The 20,140-nt window shown below is 44.6% G+C and overlaps 1 protein-coding gene across 1 annotated transcript in view; it reads right to left on the minus strand.

The window, feature by feature from the left end:
- Positions 1-20,140, minus strand: part of LAMA1 (laminin subunit alpha 1) — a 979,910-nt gene that overhangs the window by 571,972 nt on the left and 387,798 nt on the right. The window contains exons 24-25 of the mRNA XM_069219856.1: positions 8,239-8,382; positions 7,575-7,754 (exon numbers count right to left, since the gene is read on the minus strand). Coding sequence (XP_069075957.1) covers positions 7,575-7,754; positions 8,239-8,382 — 324 coding nt within the window. The remainder of the gene's footprint in view (positions 1-7,574; positions 7,755-8,238; positions 8,383-20,140) is intronic.

Here is a 20,140-nt window from a genome sequence, read left to right on the forward strand (position 1 = left end):
TGTTATTCTATGAGAGATCTCGGGATCTCTTCAGCGCTGCAGGCAGGCAAGGGGGGGGGTTCCTCGGGGAAACCTCCACTTGGGCAAGGGAGAGGGACTCCTGGGGGTCACTTCTCCAGTGAAAGTCCGGTCCTTCAGGTCCTGGGGGCTGCGGGTGCAGGGTCTCTCCCAGGCGTCGGGACTTTGGATTCAAAGAGTCGCGGTCAGGGGAAGCCTCGGGATTCCCTCTGCAGGCGGCGCTGTGGGGGCTCAGGGGGGACAGGTTTTGGTACTCACAGTATCAGAGTAGTCCTGGGGTCCCTCCTGAGGTGTCGGGTCTCCACCAGCCGAGTCGGGGTCGCCGGGTGCAGTGTTGCAAGTCTCACGCTTCTTGCGGGGAGCTTGCAGGGTTCTTTAAAGCTGCTGGAAACAAAGTTGCAGCTTTTCTTGGAGCAGGTCCGCTGTCCTCGGGAGTTTCTTGTCTTTTCGAAGCAGGGGCAGTCCTCGGAGGATGTCGAGGTCGCTGGTCCCTTTGGAAGGCGTCGCTGGAGCAGGATCTTTGGAAGGCAGGAGACAGGCCGGTGAGTTTCTGGAGCCAAGGCAGTTGTCGTCTTCTGGTCTTCCGCTGCAGGGGTTTTCAGCTGGGCAGTCCTTCTTCTTGTAGTTGCAGGAATCTAATTTTCTAGGGTTCAGGGTAGCCCTTAAATACTAAATTTAAGGGCGTGTTTAGGTCTGGGGGGTTAGTAGCCAATGGCTACTAGCCCTGAGGGTGGGTACACCCTCTTTGTGCCTCCTCCCAAGGGGAGGGGGTCACAATCCTAACCCTATTGGGGGAATCCTCCATCTGCAAGATGGAGGATTTCTAAAAGTTAGAGTCACTTCAGCTCAGGACACCTTAGGGGCTGTCCTGACTGGCCAGTGACTCCTCCTTGTTTTTCTCATTATCTTCTCCGGCCTTGCCGCCAAAAGTGGGGCCTGGCCGGAGGGGGCGGGCAACTCCACTAGCTGGAGTGTCCTGCTGGGTTGGCACAAAGGAGGTGAGCCTTTGAGGCTCACCGCCAGGTGTGACAATTCCTGCCTGGGGGAGGTGTTAGCATCTCCACCCAGTGCAGGCTTTGTTACTGGCCTCAGAGTGACAAAGGCACTCTCCCCATGGGGCCAGCAACATGTCTCGGTTTGTGGCAGGCTGCTAAAACTAGTCAGCCTACACAGATAGTCGGTTAAGTTTCAGGGGGCACCTCTAAGGTGCCCTCTGGGGTGTATTTTACAATAAAATGTACACTGGCATCAGTGTGCATTTATTGTGCTGAGAAGTTTGATACCAAACTTCCCAGTTTTCAGTGTAGCCATTATGGTGCTGTGGAGTTCGTGTTTGACAAACTCCCAGACCATATACTCTTATGGCTACCCTGCACTTACAATGTCTAAGGTTTTGTTTAGACACTGTAGGGGTACCATGCTCATGCACTGGTACCCTCACCTATGGTATAGTGCACCCTGCCTTAGGGCTGTAAGGCCTGCTAGAGGGGTGTCTTACCTATACTGCATAGGCAGTGAGAGGCTGGCATGGCACCCTGAGGGGAGTGCCATGTCGACTTACTCGTTTTGTCCTCACTAGCACACACAAGCTGGCAAGCAGTGTGTCTGTGCTGAGTGAGAGGTCTCCAGGGTGGCATAAGACATGCTGCAGCCCTTAGAGACCTTCCTTGGCATCAGGGCCCTTGGTACTAGAAGTACCAGTTACAAGGGACTTATCTGGATGCCAGGGTCTGTCAATTGTGGATACAAAAGTACAGGTTAGGGAAAGAACACTGGTGCTGGGGCCTGGTTAGCAGGCCTCAGCACACTTTCAATTGTAAACATAGCATCAGCAAAGGCAAAAAGTCAGGGGGCAACCATGCCAAGGAGGCATTTCCTTACACCTTTGAATCTTTAAGTTGTGCTATTTCTCAGGCATTGTTGTGTGCCCAACATCCCAAAAGTGCAAAACCTCAACGGTGGTTTAACTCTGCCTGTACGGCTGCCCATAGAGATCTAAAGTTAGCGATCAAAACCATTCCACGTAATCAGGATTTAATTAAGCAGGCCAGGGGCCGATATAAATCAGTCCTAGAAGAAAGAAAGAATGAAGTACGTACTAGCGCTTGGGAAGACCTTATGGCAGCGACAGAACTACGGGATCCCTCTAAATTTTGGAAGGTGGTTAATCAGCCATATTTCTCAGGAAAGGAAAACAGGGAAGATGACTGTTTGATACCAGAGGGGGTTTGGGTAGACCATTTTTCATCTGTATTTCAATCGGCAGATAATCCCAATGACGGAGGGGAGGGATGTGGCCTCCCACGTTTGGCTACTCCAAATCCAGCTAAGAGCACCATCTTACTTGAGGCACACGAGATTAGTGCAGCAATAACTAAAATGAAACTAAGGAAAGCCCCTGGCCCTGATGGGATACCGGTTGATCTATTTAAATCTCTACCTGATCTGTGGATTCCACTAATCACAAACATTCTGAACAGTGCTATTCAAAGCGCTATTCCCTCTTCATGGCTAACGGCAGTTATCGTTCCAATTTTCAAAAAGGGTAACAGGCTTGACCCCTTCTGTTATAGACCGATTTCTTTAATAGACTCTACTGCAAAGATTCTGGGGAGTGTCATCCTGGCCCGGCTTGAGGATTGGGTTGTAAGGTTAAACATTTTATCGCCAACTCAATATGGGTTTAGGCCTGGATTAGGTACAGTGGACCAGGTCTTAAACTTACATCTTATCCTCAGTAAATATGTAATTGCCAAAAGGGAACCTATCCATTTAGCATTCATAGACCTGTCTAGTGCATTTGATATGGTAAATAGAGCAAAATTGTGGGTTATAATGGATAAAATGGGGATTGAGCAAGATTTGCTAATTTTGATCAAACGCTTATACTCTGACCTCCATATTTTAATCCAGTTTGGTCAACACGGTGAAAGGTCCCATCCCCTTGCTTCCACTCGAGGTGTCAGACAGCGATGTACACTGGCACCTTTCCTGTTTTTATTGTACATAAATGGCTTGCACAAGTGTTTGGTCCAAAATGGTAAGGATCTCCCAAGGATGAGTTTTAGACAATTGCCAATTTTATTATATGCCGATGATGCTGTTTTAATCGCCCGCACGGCCAACGGTCTACAGACTCTCTTGGATCTTTTTTTAACACACACACGAGAGCTGGATTTGAAAGTCAATTTTAAAAAATCACATGTTATGACCTGCGGCCCTAAAAATACTCGTACCAGATGTTTTAGAATGGTGGGGAATACCCTGACAAAGGTAAAATACTTTTGCTATCTAGGTCTATATTTAAGTTCCACTCTGTCTTGGAAATTCCATTTGAATTTTAAGCTTCAACAATTGGTAAGAAATGTTGAGGCAATCTTTCGCTTTGCCCGTAGATTAGGGCATAGACCGGTCCATCAGATTCTCACGCTCTACAACTCTAAATGTGTTTCGGCGGCAATCTATGGGGGTGGCCTTTGGAGATATATTAGTCCAAACACTTTGCAGCTTGCAGAGAATAAATTTCTTCATCGGCTACTTATGGTACCTAAGAACATAGCGAACATTTTATGCCATGAGGAATTAGGAATCCGCTATATTACAGATCTGATAGATATTGCCCCACTTTTGCTATGGATAAAAGTATGGTCAAATCCGGCGGCTTCATTAACACAAGATTGTGTAAAAGATTGTTTATTATTATCAAACTGTAACAAAATTCCATGGCTAAACTTTGTTCACAATGGCTTCCGAAACTTGGATTTAGAGTTTATGTATTTTAAACCAGAGCTCATGCCAGCTAATGCGAAAGAAATTGTTAAACTTAGACATAAAGAGTATGTCATGAATCTTAGATACCAAATGGCAGAGAAACTGAGCTCTTTTAATTCATATACACAAATTTTATCATCAGATTCATTAGAACCTTATTTTGTTTGGTTCCCGACCCCTTCTTTATATTCTTTACTCGTATCTTTTAGATTTAATCTGATCCACTTTAGAGTGGTGTTTCCGATAAAATGTGTGTGGGAAAAAACATTACCTCCATGCCCTTGTGATAACTTTTCAAAACAAAGTACTTGCCACTTTATCTTATTTTGTAAACTTTACTCGGTTCCCAGGAAATCCTTTTTATTACCCATTTTGCGTAATTTGCACACTTCTTCCTACAAAGAAGGATTGATTGGCATTCAAAGCCTCTCAACCAAACAAATTTGTATTTCTATTCTTAGTTTTATTAAATCCGCTATCACTATTAGAAATCGATATTAATTGGTAATGTGATCATTTATTAAGAGAAATTAGGCATTGTCCTTTTACTATATTGTCTCATTGTTATATATGTTTTTATAAGTACTTATTTTTTACTGTTTTAGTAAGCTTGGGTGGTAAATTTAGATTTAATAGACTTATTTTTAATGAATGTCATAAGTACTGTATCTTATGATGATCTTTATGTATGCATGTTTACTTTTGTGGCTAACCGCCGAATAAAGTTATTTTGACTGACTGACTGAATAAATTAATTTACTTACCACAGTAGCTAAGAAAAATATTCCAAGTCTCAACGTGATTCATAATATTTTTTAAATTAAAGGATCAATAAGAGATTACAGCCTCAAAAGTGTTCTTTACATGTGTTACCTAGGTGAGGTAGCAAACAACAAACCAGTTGTTTATATATCCTTCCAGTACAATGTTACATATATTAATATTATCCAACCACTGGTTGCTACTAGCCTTCACATGCCCACAGAAATTATAGCTCCATTTTTTTCCACCATGTTGATGACTGCTTTTGATGGAGGTGCACTAGAATATCAATGTCAGCATATCATTTAATATTGTATAATAAAAATGCAATACCTTGGGTACTGTCTACAAAAATATTGCTCATTGAAGTTAATAATAGAAAATGTACATCTAATTGCACAATATTTTCGCTAACCATAATTATTATACATTTATTTCATACAATATTTGTGCATATGAAATTCTGACATACACCGTTTTTGAAAGTTTTACTTTGTTGCATCTAGCATTTGAATGGTTATCATCACAGCTCGTGTACAACTTAGAAAGGGAAACAAATGCACTGATGGTGATTTACCACAGTCTTCATCTTGCTAAATGTGCTAATAGGCTTGTGTGAGCGCCCTCACCAACTGGGTAAGCTTGGATGTTATTAACCCTATGTCTATGCGGGTTGCGCAGTTTAGAATTACTCAAGAAAATATGAATTATTTACTCAGGGAATTACAACACAGAACGGTATCAGAGCAACAACCACAGGGCCAGACCGGCCTTTTATTTCAACAGGCGTTTCCCCTTTGGGCTGGAGCCCCTTCAAGACTTTTTTTTAGAGCAGGAGGCTTCTGTCACTTTCCCCAGCATAACTGCAGTAGACACAGGAAGGCTTCAAGAAAGTGGAAAAAGGGAGGCAAGGACGGAGAAAGTAGCGAGAACGTGATCAGAGATGCAGGACAGTGAGAGGAGAGTAGGAGAAAGAGAGAATAGATGGATCGAAAGAGAGAGGCTGCACAAGGAGATGAAGAAAGTGGGGATGGTTTGAGCATTTTTGCAGGGACTGCTTTGGTTCCCTAGTCCTCCCATCATTATAACTAGTTTAAGCCACAAAATGTTTTGAAACTTTTTGATTGCCGGTAATTTTACATTAAGTAAATCAAATACATTACATATGTGAGCACTTGTATAGCAAAACTACTGTACGTTCATTATAAAGCATTTTAAACAAAAGGCTGTGCTCCCTATATTCACATACTAACTGAGAACACCAAATACAATGTCTATAACTTTGTTTTTTGGCCATAAATAATTTGCTAACTTCCTTTTATGGAGCAAAACAAAAGTACACCACAGTATATACAACACAGTGAGGTTTGCTGATTCACAAAGCCTACCACAACTGAATGCCATGTATTTCCCAGCATCCACGCTCCTTTTTTCCCTTAGATAACAGTCCCCTCCAATCCTGAGCTCCACTTTATTCGCTGATGAGCCACAACTCCTACACTTCCTGCATGTCCAACACTGTGAGAAACCTGTCCAGATTTGCAAGATCTGCCAACTTATTCTCGAATCAGCCGATACTCTAAAAATCCTCAACTGGGCAGGAGGAATTATTGACTTATATCTTCCTCGGATGCCCCAGTATGACTTTTAGTCTCAAGACTAGATTACTTAATCGCCTGCTCTTTGTACAAATATTATTAGTCGAACCAAACTCCAAACTGTATGGTTCACATGATTGAACCCAACCTTCTACAAATTCTTCTTCTCCATCTTCATTCAACCATATACATTTAGACAATTCCAATTAGGCCACATCCCTATCCCTCCACTCTCAAAACCTGCATCCCCTAACTATAATTAAGCCTGCATGTCAAACCGTCATGCTGTTCCCAAGCCTAATGCTATGAAATTGCTCTCAAGTCCTCCACATTAAGCTGGAAAACACTTTCTTCCAGCCTGAGGGCATAATCAGTCACAATGGCATACCAAAGAAGTGCTCCTCATTTGGTGCCCTCCCTTGAAACAATGAGAGTTGGTCAAGCCACACATCGATTGCAAGAAATCTCAGCTTCACAACAACGTGAGATACTACGAAAAGGTCTGTCCGCAAGGACCTTTACTGTTCAGTTCTCCAACCACCTCAGCTAAACACTGGTTTCTGTTATTGTGGCACATTTAACCACCCACTCTATAATGTTTACAGCATTTCCGAAGCACACGTACATTTAAATAAATACCACATTTATTGACAAAAGCCAGTATCCAAATTAATATTTCTGCAGTAAGGGTTAAGGCACTGATTGAGGTGATTTTCACATCTTATCTTTAATGTTGTTTCTAATTTTGGTGGAAAAAGGCAGGGTTGGTTTCATTGAGTCACTTCATTATAAATTCCAGCAACATATCCAAAATGAAAATGATTGAGAAAAATATACAGGTAATTACTTTTAGTTGAAATTATTTGCATATGTTCTTTTCATTCTGGAAACCTGACTGGCGTTTACAAATGGGTGGCATGGACAGCTCTAAATTGGTGTTTACAAATAGGTGGACTGGCAAGCTGGAGAGAAAAGCATATATTGTATAAAACAGCATGGCATATGTACTTCCTCGAAGAGTAACTTAAATAAACGAAGTAATATGTTAAATAAAGTAAATGGCCTAACAGAAGCCAAATCAAACAATAGGGTACCTTACTTTGCAGTAACACAAACAAATGAAAGGTTTTGACGTCAGTAAACTATAAATTGTCTTGTGCTTTAACAATGTAATTCACAACATTTTGAGGCCCAACTTGTAAACCAATCATAACTATAATTACAGAAAATAAAGGTAAATACAACATTCCGTTTTGAATCAATGTGTATTTTCTCCTATGATTTGAGATTCAACATCATCTGGGCAAATAGAGACATAAAAATGAAACAAGTATATTACCGGTCTGATTTGCTTTCAGAACAGAATTCTAACCCATTTAGAATAAAATAGCCATGCTCGGCAAATGTTTTTTTCGGACACAGTACCTTATCTCCCAGAACAGAAGCAGGCATCTTCCAGTAGAAGGGCTCTGCATGTAGATGCCGCAGAACAGTGGCAGCGTCCAGTACCAGCTCAGACGCCTGGGAAAAGACCCCCTCAGAGGTTCCTGTTAGATTGCTTTGGGTCACCACGGGCAGGACAGCATTGTGTGGGATGATGGACACCTGCACATATGAAACACAGGGCAACATATTTACATTTATTTACTTTATGATGTAAAGTCAACATGCAAATTGTTTCCTTTACATTAAGAAGTTAATTTCAAAAGATGTATAGGACAAGCACAATGAAAATATGCTCCAGGCCACTCACCACTTTGGATTAATTGTGGGAATAAAACGGGCCCTGGATGTTAAATAACTTTCGGTTTAAAATAACAGTCATTTCTTACAACTAGAGTTATCCATAAAAAAGTCGAATAATCATGATACATAAGAAAGAGTTTGACATGGGTGCACAGGATATTTGGAAACGATTTACCACTTAGTGTATTGCATTTTCGTTGCTGATATACACCTGGTTCTCTTCTTAATGTTTGTATTTCCGTTAGTGGAACATTTCAGTTATCCTTCTGTGTTCTCTTTGCATATGTGGTCAAAAGAGGACACATAAATCTACAGCATTTCTTACACATCTTGCTTGACTTACAGGAATTTTGACGTGGCCTTCTAATTCTGAACATACGGAGGATAATCCAAAGCAGAAACATGGCGAGCAACCCAAGGGATTTTCAGAGCGCAGTCCAAACGTGCCCTCTCTGCATTTGCTGCAGTGAAGACCATCCACATTTTCCTAAAGGAATGCAAAAGTTAGTTAAAAAAATAGATTTAGAAAAGAGCAAATGAAAATATCTTACATACAATAAAATCAAACAAATCCTTATAATCTGTAGCTTTAAACAGTCACAGGTGTCTTGTATTCTGGCAGCACCAACTTCCCTTTTTACTCCTTCAATTGCTTTTGAAACAATCAGAAGTGAAATAATCAGACGAACAGCAGAATCCAGTGTTGGAAAGCACACGTAGAGCACTTTATGCTCCCCGACTGGAGAGGGAAACTGAGCATTCACCATTTTCCTGCTCCCTAAAACGACGTTTCATAGAAAGGGTACTCATAAGGCCATCACTATCAGCGGCCTGGTGGGGGATACGCTATTTATGTGCCTCAATAAATACAGATATGCTGGTATTTTTCAGGGCCTATAAATAACTTTTATTACAAATGTTCCACATCCAAATGGTGAATAACATGCAGATTTTGGTGCCTTTGCGGCAAAACTGCATCTCCTGAAGGAGACAGAAATATTTGTTATCATTTTTACACATTCCTACCTGTTGAATTTTAACTCTGGCCATCGGACTTTAGCACTACTTAATTATCGGATGCAGTGTCCAGAATTTACTTGGCCTCTTCTACTGATCGACAAAGACTCAGCCATCTGATTTCACTCCTCCTTTGAAGGCTTTTAACCCTGTTCTCAGGTACTGTTGCACATATACAGTATTAGAAAGCACCATCCTATATGATATTATTCTGATGCAATCTCCAAATAACCAGATGTCCATCCGCTGCAAACGCTGCTTGTTCTTTTTGGGAGGAAGGAGGCATATAAAGGCACTGAGGGAGGTGCAGAGTATCAAAACTGACAACTACAGAGTCTACAATACTAATTTGTTATTGAGATGAATTAAAACCCTAGCCAGATGACTGGGAAACATTATTGCTGGTCCTCCAAACATACAAAGAGGAGCTAGCTGATTAACCTTCCTGAAAAACTAGGCTTGGCAATTTTTCTCCCTTCTCTTTCCTCCAACCCTGGTAACTTATGGAGACCCCCCCCCCCCCCACCCCACCCACCCAGAGATATATCAGAACCCTTCCAATACAATATGAACATTTCCAAGACAATAATCAAAAGACTGAGCAAAATTTGAAAGACAAATATTAAAGCAACAGTCGGGTGGATCTAGCTCACAGAAGCCGTTTACTGGGAATTCGAATCCACCTAGCATTTGGGCAGCCTAACATTGGACAATCGGTTTGGGCCTCCCTATCCAAAATATAGGTAGACATTTTTCGGAATTCCACACAGTCTGTCTAGAACAAGTTCAGAAATACATGGTCCACAATACAGCATACGAATGAAGCCGATGAGATAGTCATGCAGCAAAATGGAGTACTCATGTTGGAAAAGGTCACACGAACTTTACTACCTTGTATTTATTTTAATTTTTAGTTCTTCTTGCCAGACTTATGCTTTCCCAAAAACATAATAAAAGAATCATACAGATATATATACATAGTGGGACTTCATTCAGCCCTCTTCATTCATTGGTCTGCTCAAGCTTCACTCACATTTTACTTCCCCAACCACAGTCTACATACAGCATGGGGCAATCAGTCAGCCTACTTTAACCACTGGCCCTCTTCATTAAGAGTGGAGACATTTTGCTTTTGCACATAAGCACAACCATCCAGCAAATAGTCTATTTCACTGCTAGGACTGATTGGCTAAATTCTGCTTCAATTGTATTTATGTTTTTTATTTATTTTTTGCGATGGGACATTTTTTTTACTTTTGTTGCAAGTCAGCTTTAAAGATTTTTACATATTGACATTTTATTAAGTTTTCATTATATTATAATTTTAATGTCTCTTGTTTGTTTTTACAAAAAAACGGATATCATTACTAAATAGCTGGCTTGCCAGAGTCAGACCTATTGGCTTTGCCAATGCTTGTTTTATCTGGAGATGTCCAGGATAGCAGTATGTTGCGCCCTGAACAGTACTCACAATACAGTACGTTTATGATGGTTAGGAAAGAAAGTTATGTTTTTTTAAATATATATATGAAGTATTATTAACTTTTTGTTCCCACTAAACAATTTAAGGCATGCTTTTTCATGTGCACTGTATTGACCAAACTAATACAGACTTTGGCAATCCTCGGTCACACCACTTCAACCATGTCATCCTGTCCACTTCACTGTGCACTGGCTTGTTTCAGAAGCCTGGTGTGAGTTCAAAACAGCACGCCTGACGTACTCGGTTTTCCATCTCTTATATTTTGCAGGGGTTTACACCTCAAAAATAAAAGTCATTCTAAAATGACCCATTTCAGCAATAGCTTTCTTGTGTGCACAATCAAACTCATTCTTTCAGATACTTGCCACAGCACTCCTCCTTTTGAAGACGTGTTGCAAGAGGAAAGTCTAAATCTATTTCAGATCCTTTTGGACTATTACATATGCGTGTGTATACGGTGGAAGGACCTATCATAGTTCCTAAGCATCTATGTTTCTAGCCTCTACACCCCAGGATCTCTAGCCCCTTTAGCTTGCCAGTTAGTACCCTCCTGACCAACACATACTTCCAGGTCTAGCAAAGCCATTTCCCCATGTGGTGTTCACCTCCTGCACTATCACTATTGAACTGAGCATGACTTTGCAACTTTTCATATCCGTTGTTTCCCGTAGGTAAGCAAGTTCTCCATCATGTCCAAACCCTATTGCTTTCCCCTTAAAGTTCTCTTCATGGACTATGTGAAAACAGAATCATTCAGATGAGTATTGAGCCACCCACATTTTATTTACAGCTGTCACCTAAACATCTTTGTGCACTCAGGGTTCAGAACTATTCCTACTGTTTAAATGTTGACACCCACAGATGGTGAAAATGTACCATTTCCCCCAGAGTATTATCTTGTCTGTAGGAACATTACTTACATAATTTGTTGATTACGTCAATTAGGCCATTCACAACCCAGCTGACAATATTTTCCTTACTTTATTCTATCTTTCCCTTTTGCCCATGGCATTATATCCACCATGTTCCTCTTGATTTTTAACATCTATGCAAATACATTTCTTTCAACTGCAATACTCTCCTTTGAAAAGGCCATACCATATCACCACCTTTGTCACTCATGATCATTCTAAAACCAAGTAAAGAAAATTGAAAAAGTTTTGTCTCTGGAGGAGGTTATTTTCTATCTTTTCACCAGGCCATGTGAAAGTGAAAAGTTGTCTGTGAGCACCCTCCTTTCTGTATATCTACAGAATTTTCTGTAGATCTAAAGAATTTACTCTACACATACTTTGTACTAAACATGGTGAACCTTCTCTCACTTTCACAAAACACTGAGGGTACTATACCAAGCCTCAAAAAATAAAACAAAATGAATACAATACTATACAAATCAGGGCATGGCTTAAAAAGGCATTTCAAACTGTTTGGATGGAAGAATCAGTAACCCTCCCCCAACACTGAATGTATATTTTTAATGTCTTCAAGTAAAATTATTTGGTGCTTTAAATAACCATACCAATATATTTCATTTGTAGTGTTAGTAAAGCTTCTGGATTACACACATTTTGTAAGACAAGACAGCATAATGAAAACACAGAACTGAAGATAGCCATTAAACTTTAAAAGTAAACTATAACTATTCACGTAATGAGTGTGTTTTGCATTGTGCCATCCTGCTGCCTAAACAAGTGATCTTGATAGAATAACATAAGATGATAGTGGGGCATTCATTAAGCACAGAGCTTGGAGCAAAAGCCAATAAATTCTTAGATGTGTGCTAAATATGAGAATATATGTCACTTTTCAGTCAGATCATTCGTTCAACCTGTTTGGATATGAGGTGTAGGAAGTTGGCTCTGTATGCACTATTTCAAAGTAAGGAATAGTATGCACAGAGTCCAAGGGTTCCCCTTAGAGGTAAGATAGTGGCAAAAAGAGATAATACTAATGCTCTATTTTGTGGTAGTGTGGTCGAGCAGTAGGCTTATCAAAGGAGTAGTGTTAAGCATTTGTTGTACATACACACAGGCAATAAATGAGGAACACACACTCTGAGAGAAATCCAGCCAATAGGGTTTGTTATAGAAAAATATCTTTTCTTAGTTTATTTTAAGAACCACAGGTTCAAATTCTACATGTAATATCTCATTTGAAAGGTATTGCAGGTAAGTACTTTAGGAACTTTGAATAATCACAGTAGCATATATACTTTTCACATAAAACACAAATAGCTGTTTTAAAAGTGGACACAGTGCAATTTTCACAGTTCACGGGGGAGGTAAGTTATTGTTAGTTTTAGCAGGTAAGTAAATCACTTACAAGTCTCAGGTTTGGGTCCAAAATAGCCCACCGTTGGGGGTTCAGAGCAACTCCAAAGTTACCACACCAGCAGCTCAGGGCCGGTCAAGTGCAGAGGTCAAAGAGGTGCCCAAAACACATAGGCTTCAATGGAGAGAAGGGGGTGCCCTGGTTCCGGTCTGCCAGCAGGTAAGTGCCCGCGTCTTCGGAGGGCAGACCAGGGGGGTTTTGTAGGGCACCGGGGGGGACACAAGTCAGCACAAAAAGTACACCCTCAGCAGCGCGGGGGCGGCCGGGTGCAGTGTGAAAACAAGCGTCGGGTTCTCTGTAGGTTTCAATGGGAGACCAAGGGGTCTCTTCAGCGGTGCAGGCAGGCAAGGGGGGGGCTCCTCTGGGTAGCCACCACCTGGGCAAGGGAGAGGGTCTCCTGGGGGTCACTCCTGCACAGAAGTTCCATTCCTTCAGGTGCTGGGGGCTGCGGGTGCAGGGTCTTTTCCAGCCGTCGGGACTTTAGGTTCAGGCAGTCGCGGTCTGGGGGAGCCTCGGGATTCCCTCTGCAGGCGTCGCTGTGGGGGCTCAGGGGGGACAACTTTGGTTACTCACGGTCTCGGAGTCGCCGGAGGGTCCTCCCTGAGGTGTTGGTTCTCCACCAGTCGAGTCGGGGTCGCCGGGTGCAGTGTTGCAAGTCTCACGCTTCTTGCGGGGATTTGCAGGGGTCTTTAAATCTGCTCCTCTGTAACAAAGTTGCAGTTCTTTTGGAGTAGTGCCGCTGTCCTCGGGAGTTTCTGGTCTTTCTTGAAGCAGGGCAGTCCTCTGAGGATTCAGAGGTCGCTGGTCCTTGGGAAAGCATCGCTGGAGCAGGTTTCTTTGGAAGGCAGGAGACAGGCCGGTAGGTCTGGGGCCAAAGCAGTTTGTGTCTTCTTCTCTTCCTCTGCAGGGGTCTTTCAGCTCAGCAGTCCTCTTCTTCTTGTAAGTTGCAGGAATCTAAATTCTTAGGTTCAGGGGAGCCCTTAAATACTAAATTTAAGGGCGTGTTTAGGTCTGGGGGGTTAGTAGCCAATGGCTACTAGCCCTGAGGGTGGGTACACCCTCTTTGTGCCTCCTCCCAAGGGGAGGGGGTCACATCCCTAATCCTATTGGGGAATCCTCCATCTGCAAGATGGAGGATTTCTAAAAGTTAGAGTCACTTCAGCTCAGGACACCTTAGGGGCTGTCCTGACTGGCCAGTGACTCCTCCTTGTTATTCTCATTATTTCCTCCGGCCTTGCCGCCAAAAGTGGGGCCGTGGCCGGAGGGGGCGGGCAACTCCACTAGCTGGAGTGCCCTGCGGTGCTGGAACAAAGGGGGTAAGCCTTTGAGGCTCACCACCAGGTGTTACAGCTCCTGCCTGGGGGAGGTGTTAGCATCTCCACCCAGTGCAGGCTTTGTTACTGGCCTCAGAGTGACAAAGGCACTCTCCCCATGGGGCCAGCAACATGTCTCGGTTGTGGCAGGCTGCTGGAACCAGTCAGCCTACACAGATAGTCGGTTAAGGTTTCAGGGGGCACCTCTAAGGTGCCCTCTGGGGTGCATTTCACAATAAAATGTACACTGGCATCAGTGTGCATTTATTGTGCTGAGAAGTTTGATACCAAACTTCCCAGTTTTCAGTGTAGCCATTATGGTGCTGTGGAGTCTCTGTTTGACAGACTCCCAGACCATATACTCTTATGGCTACCCTGCACTTACAATGTCTAAGGTTTGGCTTAGACACTGTAGGGGCACAGTGCTCATGCACTGGTGCCCTCACCTATGGTATAGTGCACCCTGCCTTAGGGCTGTAAGGCCTACTAGAGGGGTGACTTATCTATACTGCATAGGCAGTGTGAGGTTGGCATGGCACCCTGAGGGGAGTGCCATGTCGACTTACTCGTTTTGTTCTCACCAGCACACACAAGCTGGCAAGCAGTGTGTCTGTGCTGAGTGAGGGGTCCCCAGGGTGGCATAAGATATGCTGCAGCCCTTAGAAACCTTCCCTGGCATCAGGGCCCTTGGTACCAGGGGTACCAGTTACAAGGGACTTACCTGGATGCCAGGGTGTGCCAATTGTGGAATCAAAAGTACAGGTTAGGGAAAGAACACTGGTGCTGGGGCCTGGTTAGCAGACCTCAGCACACTTTCAATTCAAAACATAGCATCAGCAATGGCAAAAAGTCAGGGGGTAACCATGCAAAGGAGGCATTTCCTTACACAACCCCCCCCCAAACGAAAGAGGATGAGACTAACCTTTCCCAAGAGAGTCTTCATTTTCTAAGTGGAAGAACCTGGAAAGGCCATCTGCATTGGCATGGGCAGTCCCAGGTCTGTGTTCCACTATAAAGTCCATTCCCTGTAGGGAGATGGACCACCTCAACAGTTTTGGATTTTCACCTTTCATTTGCATCAGCCATCTGAGAGGTATGGTCTCAGCTTCTTCAGGGACCAAACCACAGCAAAGGCCTCCCTCTCAATGGCACTCCAACGCTGCTCCCTGGGGAGTAACCTCCTGCTAATGAAAGCAACAGGCTGGTCAAGGCCATCATCATTTGTTTGGGACAAAACTGCCCCTATCCCATGTTCAGAGGCATCTGTCTGCACAATGAACTGCTTGGAGTAATCTGGAGCTTTTAGAACTGGTGCTGTGCACATTGCTTGTTTCAGGGTGTCAAAGGCCTGTTGGCATTCTACAGTCCAGTTTACTTTCTTGGGCATTTTCTTGGAGGTGAGTTCTGTGAGGGCTGTCACAATGGATCCATATCCCTTCACAAACCTCCTATAGTACCCAGTCAAGCCAAGGAATGCCCTGACTTGAGTCTGGGTTTTTGGAGCTGCCCAGTCCAGAATAGTCTGGATCTTAGGCTGGAGTGGCTGAACTTGGCCTCCACCTACAAGGTGTCCCAAGTAAACCACAGTTCCCTGCCTTATCTGGCATTTGGATGCCTTGATAGAGAGGCCTGCAGATTGCAGAGCCTTCAAAACCTTCTTCAGGTGGACCAGGTGATCCTGCCAGTTGGAGCTAAAGACAGCAATATCGTCTAGATAAGCTGCACTGAAGGACTCCAAGCCAGCAAGGACTTGATTCACCAACCTTTGGAAGGTGGCAGGGGCATTCTTTAAACCAAAGGGCATAACAGTGAACTGATAATGCCCATCAGGTGTGGAGAATGCTGTCTTTTCTTTTGCTCCAGGGGCCATTTTGATTTGCCAGTACCCTGCTGTTAAGTCAAAGGTACTTAAGAATTTGGCAGCCCCTAATTTATCAATCAGCTCATCAGCTCTAGGAATGGGATGGGCATCTGTCTTGGTGACAGAGTTAAGTCCTCTGTAGTCCACACAAAACCTCATCTCTCTCTTTCCATCTTTGGTGTGAGGTTTGGGGACTAAGACCACTGGGCTAGCCCAGGGGCTGTCAGAGTACTCAATTACTCCCAATTCCAGCATCTTGTGGACTTCCACCTTGATGCTTTCCTTAACTTGATCAGACTGTCTGAATATTTTGTTTTTGACAGGCATGCTGTCTCCTGTGTCCACATCATGGGTACACAGGTGTGTCTGACCAGGGGTTAGGGAAAAGATCTCAGCAAACTGTTGCAGGACCTTCCTACAGTCAGCTTGCTGTTGGCCAGAGAGGGTGTCTGAATAGATCACTCCATCTACTGAGCCATCATTAGGGTCTGATGACAGAAGATCAGGGAGAGGCTCACTCTCAGCTTCCTGATCTTCATCTGTTACCATTAACAGATTTACATCAGCCCTGTCATGGAAGAGCTTAAGGCGGTTCACATTGATCACCCTCTTGGGGCTCCTGCTTGTGCCCAGGTCTTCCAGATAGGTGACCTGACTCTTCCTCTCTAGCACTGGGTAAGGGCCACTCCATTTGTCCTGAAGTGCCCTGGGAGCCACAGGCTCCAAAACCCAGACTTTCTGCCCTGGTTGAAATTCAACTAGTGCAGCCTTTTGGTCATACCAACACTTCTGGAGCTGTTGGCTGGCCTCAAGGTTTTTGCTTGCCTTTTCCATGTACTCTGCCATCCTTGAGCGAAGGCCAAGTACATAGTCCACTATGTCTTGTTTAGGCTCATGAAGAGGTCTCTCCAAGCCTTCTTTCACAAGAGCTAGTGGTCCCCTTACAGGGTGGCCAAACAGAAGTTCAAAGGGTGAGAACCCTACTCCCTTCTGAGGCACCTCTCTGTAAGGGAAAAGCAGACATGGCAAGAGGACATCCCATCTCCTTTTGAGTTTTTCTGGGAGCCCCATGATCATGCCCTTTAATGTCTTGTTGAATCTCTCAACAAGGCCATTCGTTTGTGGATGATGGGGTGTAGTGAATTTATAAGTCACTCCACACTCATTCCACATGTGTTTCAGGTATGCTGACATGAAGTTGGTACCTCTGTCAGACACCACCTCCTTAGGGAAGCCCACTCTGGTAAAGATACCAATGAGGGCCTTGGCTACTGCAGGGGCAGTAGCCGACTTAAGGGGAATAGCTTCAGGATACCTAGTAGCATGATCCACTACTACTAGGATGTACATATTTCCTGAGGCTGTGGGAGGTTCCAGTGGACCCACTATGTCCACACCCACTCTTTCAAAGGGGACCCCCACCACTGGAAGTGGAATGAGGGGGGCCTTTGGATGTCCACCTGTCTTACCACTGGCTTGACAGGTGGTACAGGAGGTGCAAAACTCCTTAACCTTCTGGGACATGTTGGGCCAGTAGAAGTGGTTGACTAACCTCTCCCACGTCTTGGTTTGTCCCAAATACCCAGCAAGGGGAATATCATGGGCTAAGGTCAGAATAAACTCTCTGAACCCCTGAGGCACTACCACTCTCCTAGTGGCACCAGGTTTGGGATCTCTTGCATCAGTGTACAGGAGTCCATCTTAACAATAGACCCTATGTCTCAGGGGGAGCCTCGGGATTCCCTCTGCAGGCGTCGCTGTGGGGGCTCAGGGGGGACAACTTTGGTTACTCACGGTCTCGGAGTCGCCGGAGGGTCCTCCCTGAGGTGTTGGTTCTCCACCAGTCGAGTCGGGGTCGCCGGGTGCAGTGTTGCAAGTCTCACGCTTCTTGCGGGGATTTGCAGGGGTCTTTAAATCTGCTCCTCTGTAACAAAGTTGCAGTTCTTTTGGAGCAGTGCGCTGTCCTCTGGAGTTTCTGGTCTTTCTTGAAGCAGGGCAGTCCTCTGAGGATTCAGAGGTCGCTGGTCCTTGGGAAAGCGTCGCTGGAGCAGGTTTCTTTGGAAGGCAGAAGACAGGCCGGTAGGTCTGGGGCCAAAGCAGTTGGTGTCTTCTTCTCTTCCTCTGCAGGGGTCTTTCAGCTCAGCAGTCCTCTTTTTCTTGTAAGTTGCAGGAATCTAAATTCTTAGGTTCAGGGGAGCCCTTAAATACTAAATTTAAGGGCGTGTTTAGGTCTGGGGGGTTAGTAGCCAATGGCTACTAGCCCTGAGGGTGGGTACACCCTCTTTGTGCCTCCTCCCAAGTGGAGGGGGTCACATCCCTAATCCTATTGGGGAATCCTCCATCTGCAAGATGGAGGATTTCTAAAAGTTAGAGTCACTTCAGCTCAGGACACCTTAGGGGCTGTCCTGACTGGCCAGTGACTCCTCCTTGTTATTCTCATTATTTCCTCCGGCCTTGCCGCCAAAAGTGGGGCAGTGGCCGGAGGGGGCGGGCAACTCCACTAGTTGGAGTGCCCTGCGGTGCTGGAACAAAGGGGGTAAGCCTTTGAGGCTCACCGCCAGGTGTTACAGCTCCTGCCTGGGGGAGGTGTTAGCATCTCCACCCAGTGCAGGCTTTGTTACTGGCCTCAGAGTGACAAAGGCACTCTCCCCATGGGGCCAGCAACATGTCTCGGTTGTGGCAGGCTGCTGGAACCAGTCAGCCTACACAGATAGTCAGTTAAGGTTTCAGGGGGCACCTCTAAGGTGCCCTCTGGGGTGTATTTCACAATAAAATGTACACTGGCATCAGTGTGCATTTATTGTGCTGAGAAGTTTGATACCAAACTTCCCAGTTTTCAGTGTAGCCATTAAGGTGCTGTGGAGTCCGTGTTTGACAGACTCCCAGACCATATACTCTTATGGCTACCCTGCACTTACAATGTCTAAGGTTTGGCTTAGACACTGTAGGGGCACAGTGCTCATGCACTGGTGCCCTCACCTATGGTATAGTGCACCCTGCCTTAGGGCCGTAAGGCCTACTAGAGGGGTGAATTATCTATACTGCATAGGCAGTGTGAGGTTGGCATGGCACCCTGAGGGGAGTGCCATGTCGACTTACTCGTTTTGTTCTCACCAGCACACACAAGCTGGCAAGCAGTGTGTCTGTGCTGAGTGAGGGGTCCCCAGGGTGGCATAAGATATGCTGCAGCCCTTAGAAACCTTCCCTGGCATCAGGGCCCTTGGTACCAGGGGTACCAGTTACGAGGGACTTACCTGGATGCCAGGGTGTGCCAATTGTGGAATCAAAAGTACAGGTTAGGGAAAGAACACTGGTGCTGGGGCCTGGTTAGCAGACCTCAGCACACTTTCAATTCAAAACATAGCATCAGCAAAGGCAAAAAGTCAGGGGGTAACCATGCCAAGGAGGCATTTCCTTACATGAGGTCTCCTAATTTGGCACCCAGGGCATTCCCTATTTTCAGTCCTTGCAATCAAAACAAGCGACATCCATTTTTAGGTTGAGCGTAATTGTTCAACCTCGTGTATACTTTTAGTATACTTCTTATTGCTTAAAGTGAGTACATTTTTTGGTTGCAGTGTTGTAAGGAAATGCCTCCTTGGCATGGTTACCCCCTGACTTTTTGCCTTTGCTGATGCTATGTTTTGAATTGAAAGTGTGCTGAGGCCTGCTAACCAGGCCCCAGCACCAGTGTTCTTTCCCTAACCTGTACTTTTGATTCCACAATTGGCACCCCCTGGCATCCAGGTAAGTCCCTTGTAACTGGTACCCCTGGTACCAAGGGCCCTGATGCCAGGAAGGTCTCTAAGGGCTGCAGCATATCTTATGCCACCCTGGGGACCCCTCACTCAGCACAGACACACTGCTTACCAGCTTGTGTGTGCTGGTGAGAACAAAACGAGTAAGTCGACATGGCACTCCCCTCAGGGTGCCATGCCAACCTCACACTGCCTATGCAGTATAGATAAGTCACCCCTCTAGTAGGCCTTACAGCCCTAAGGCAGGGTGCACTATACCATAGGTGAGGGCACCAGTACATGAGTACTGTGCCCCTACAGTGTCTAAGCCAAACCTTAGACATTGTAAGTGCAGGGTAGCCATAAGAGTATATGGTCTGGGAGTCTGTCAAACACGGACTCCACAGCACCATAATGGCTACACTGAAAACTGGGAAGTTTGGTATCAAACTTCTCAGCACAATAAATGAACACTGATGCCAGTGTACCTTTCATGGTGAAAT

This window comes from Pleurodeles waltl, chromosome 2_2 (assembly GCF_031143425.1).
Source record: "Pleurodeles waltl isolate 20211129_DDA chromosome 2_2, aPleWal1.hap1.20221129, whole genome shotgun sequence".
Classification (NCBI taxonomy): Eukaryota; Metazoa; Chordata; class Amphibia; order Caudata; family Salamandridae; genus Pleurodeles; species Pleurodeles waltl.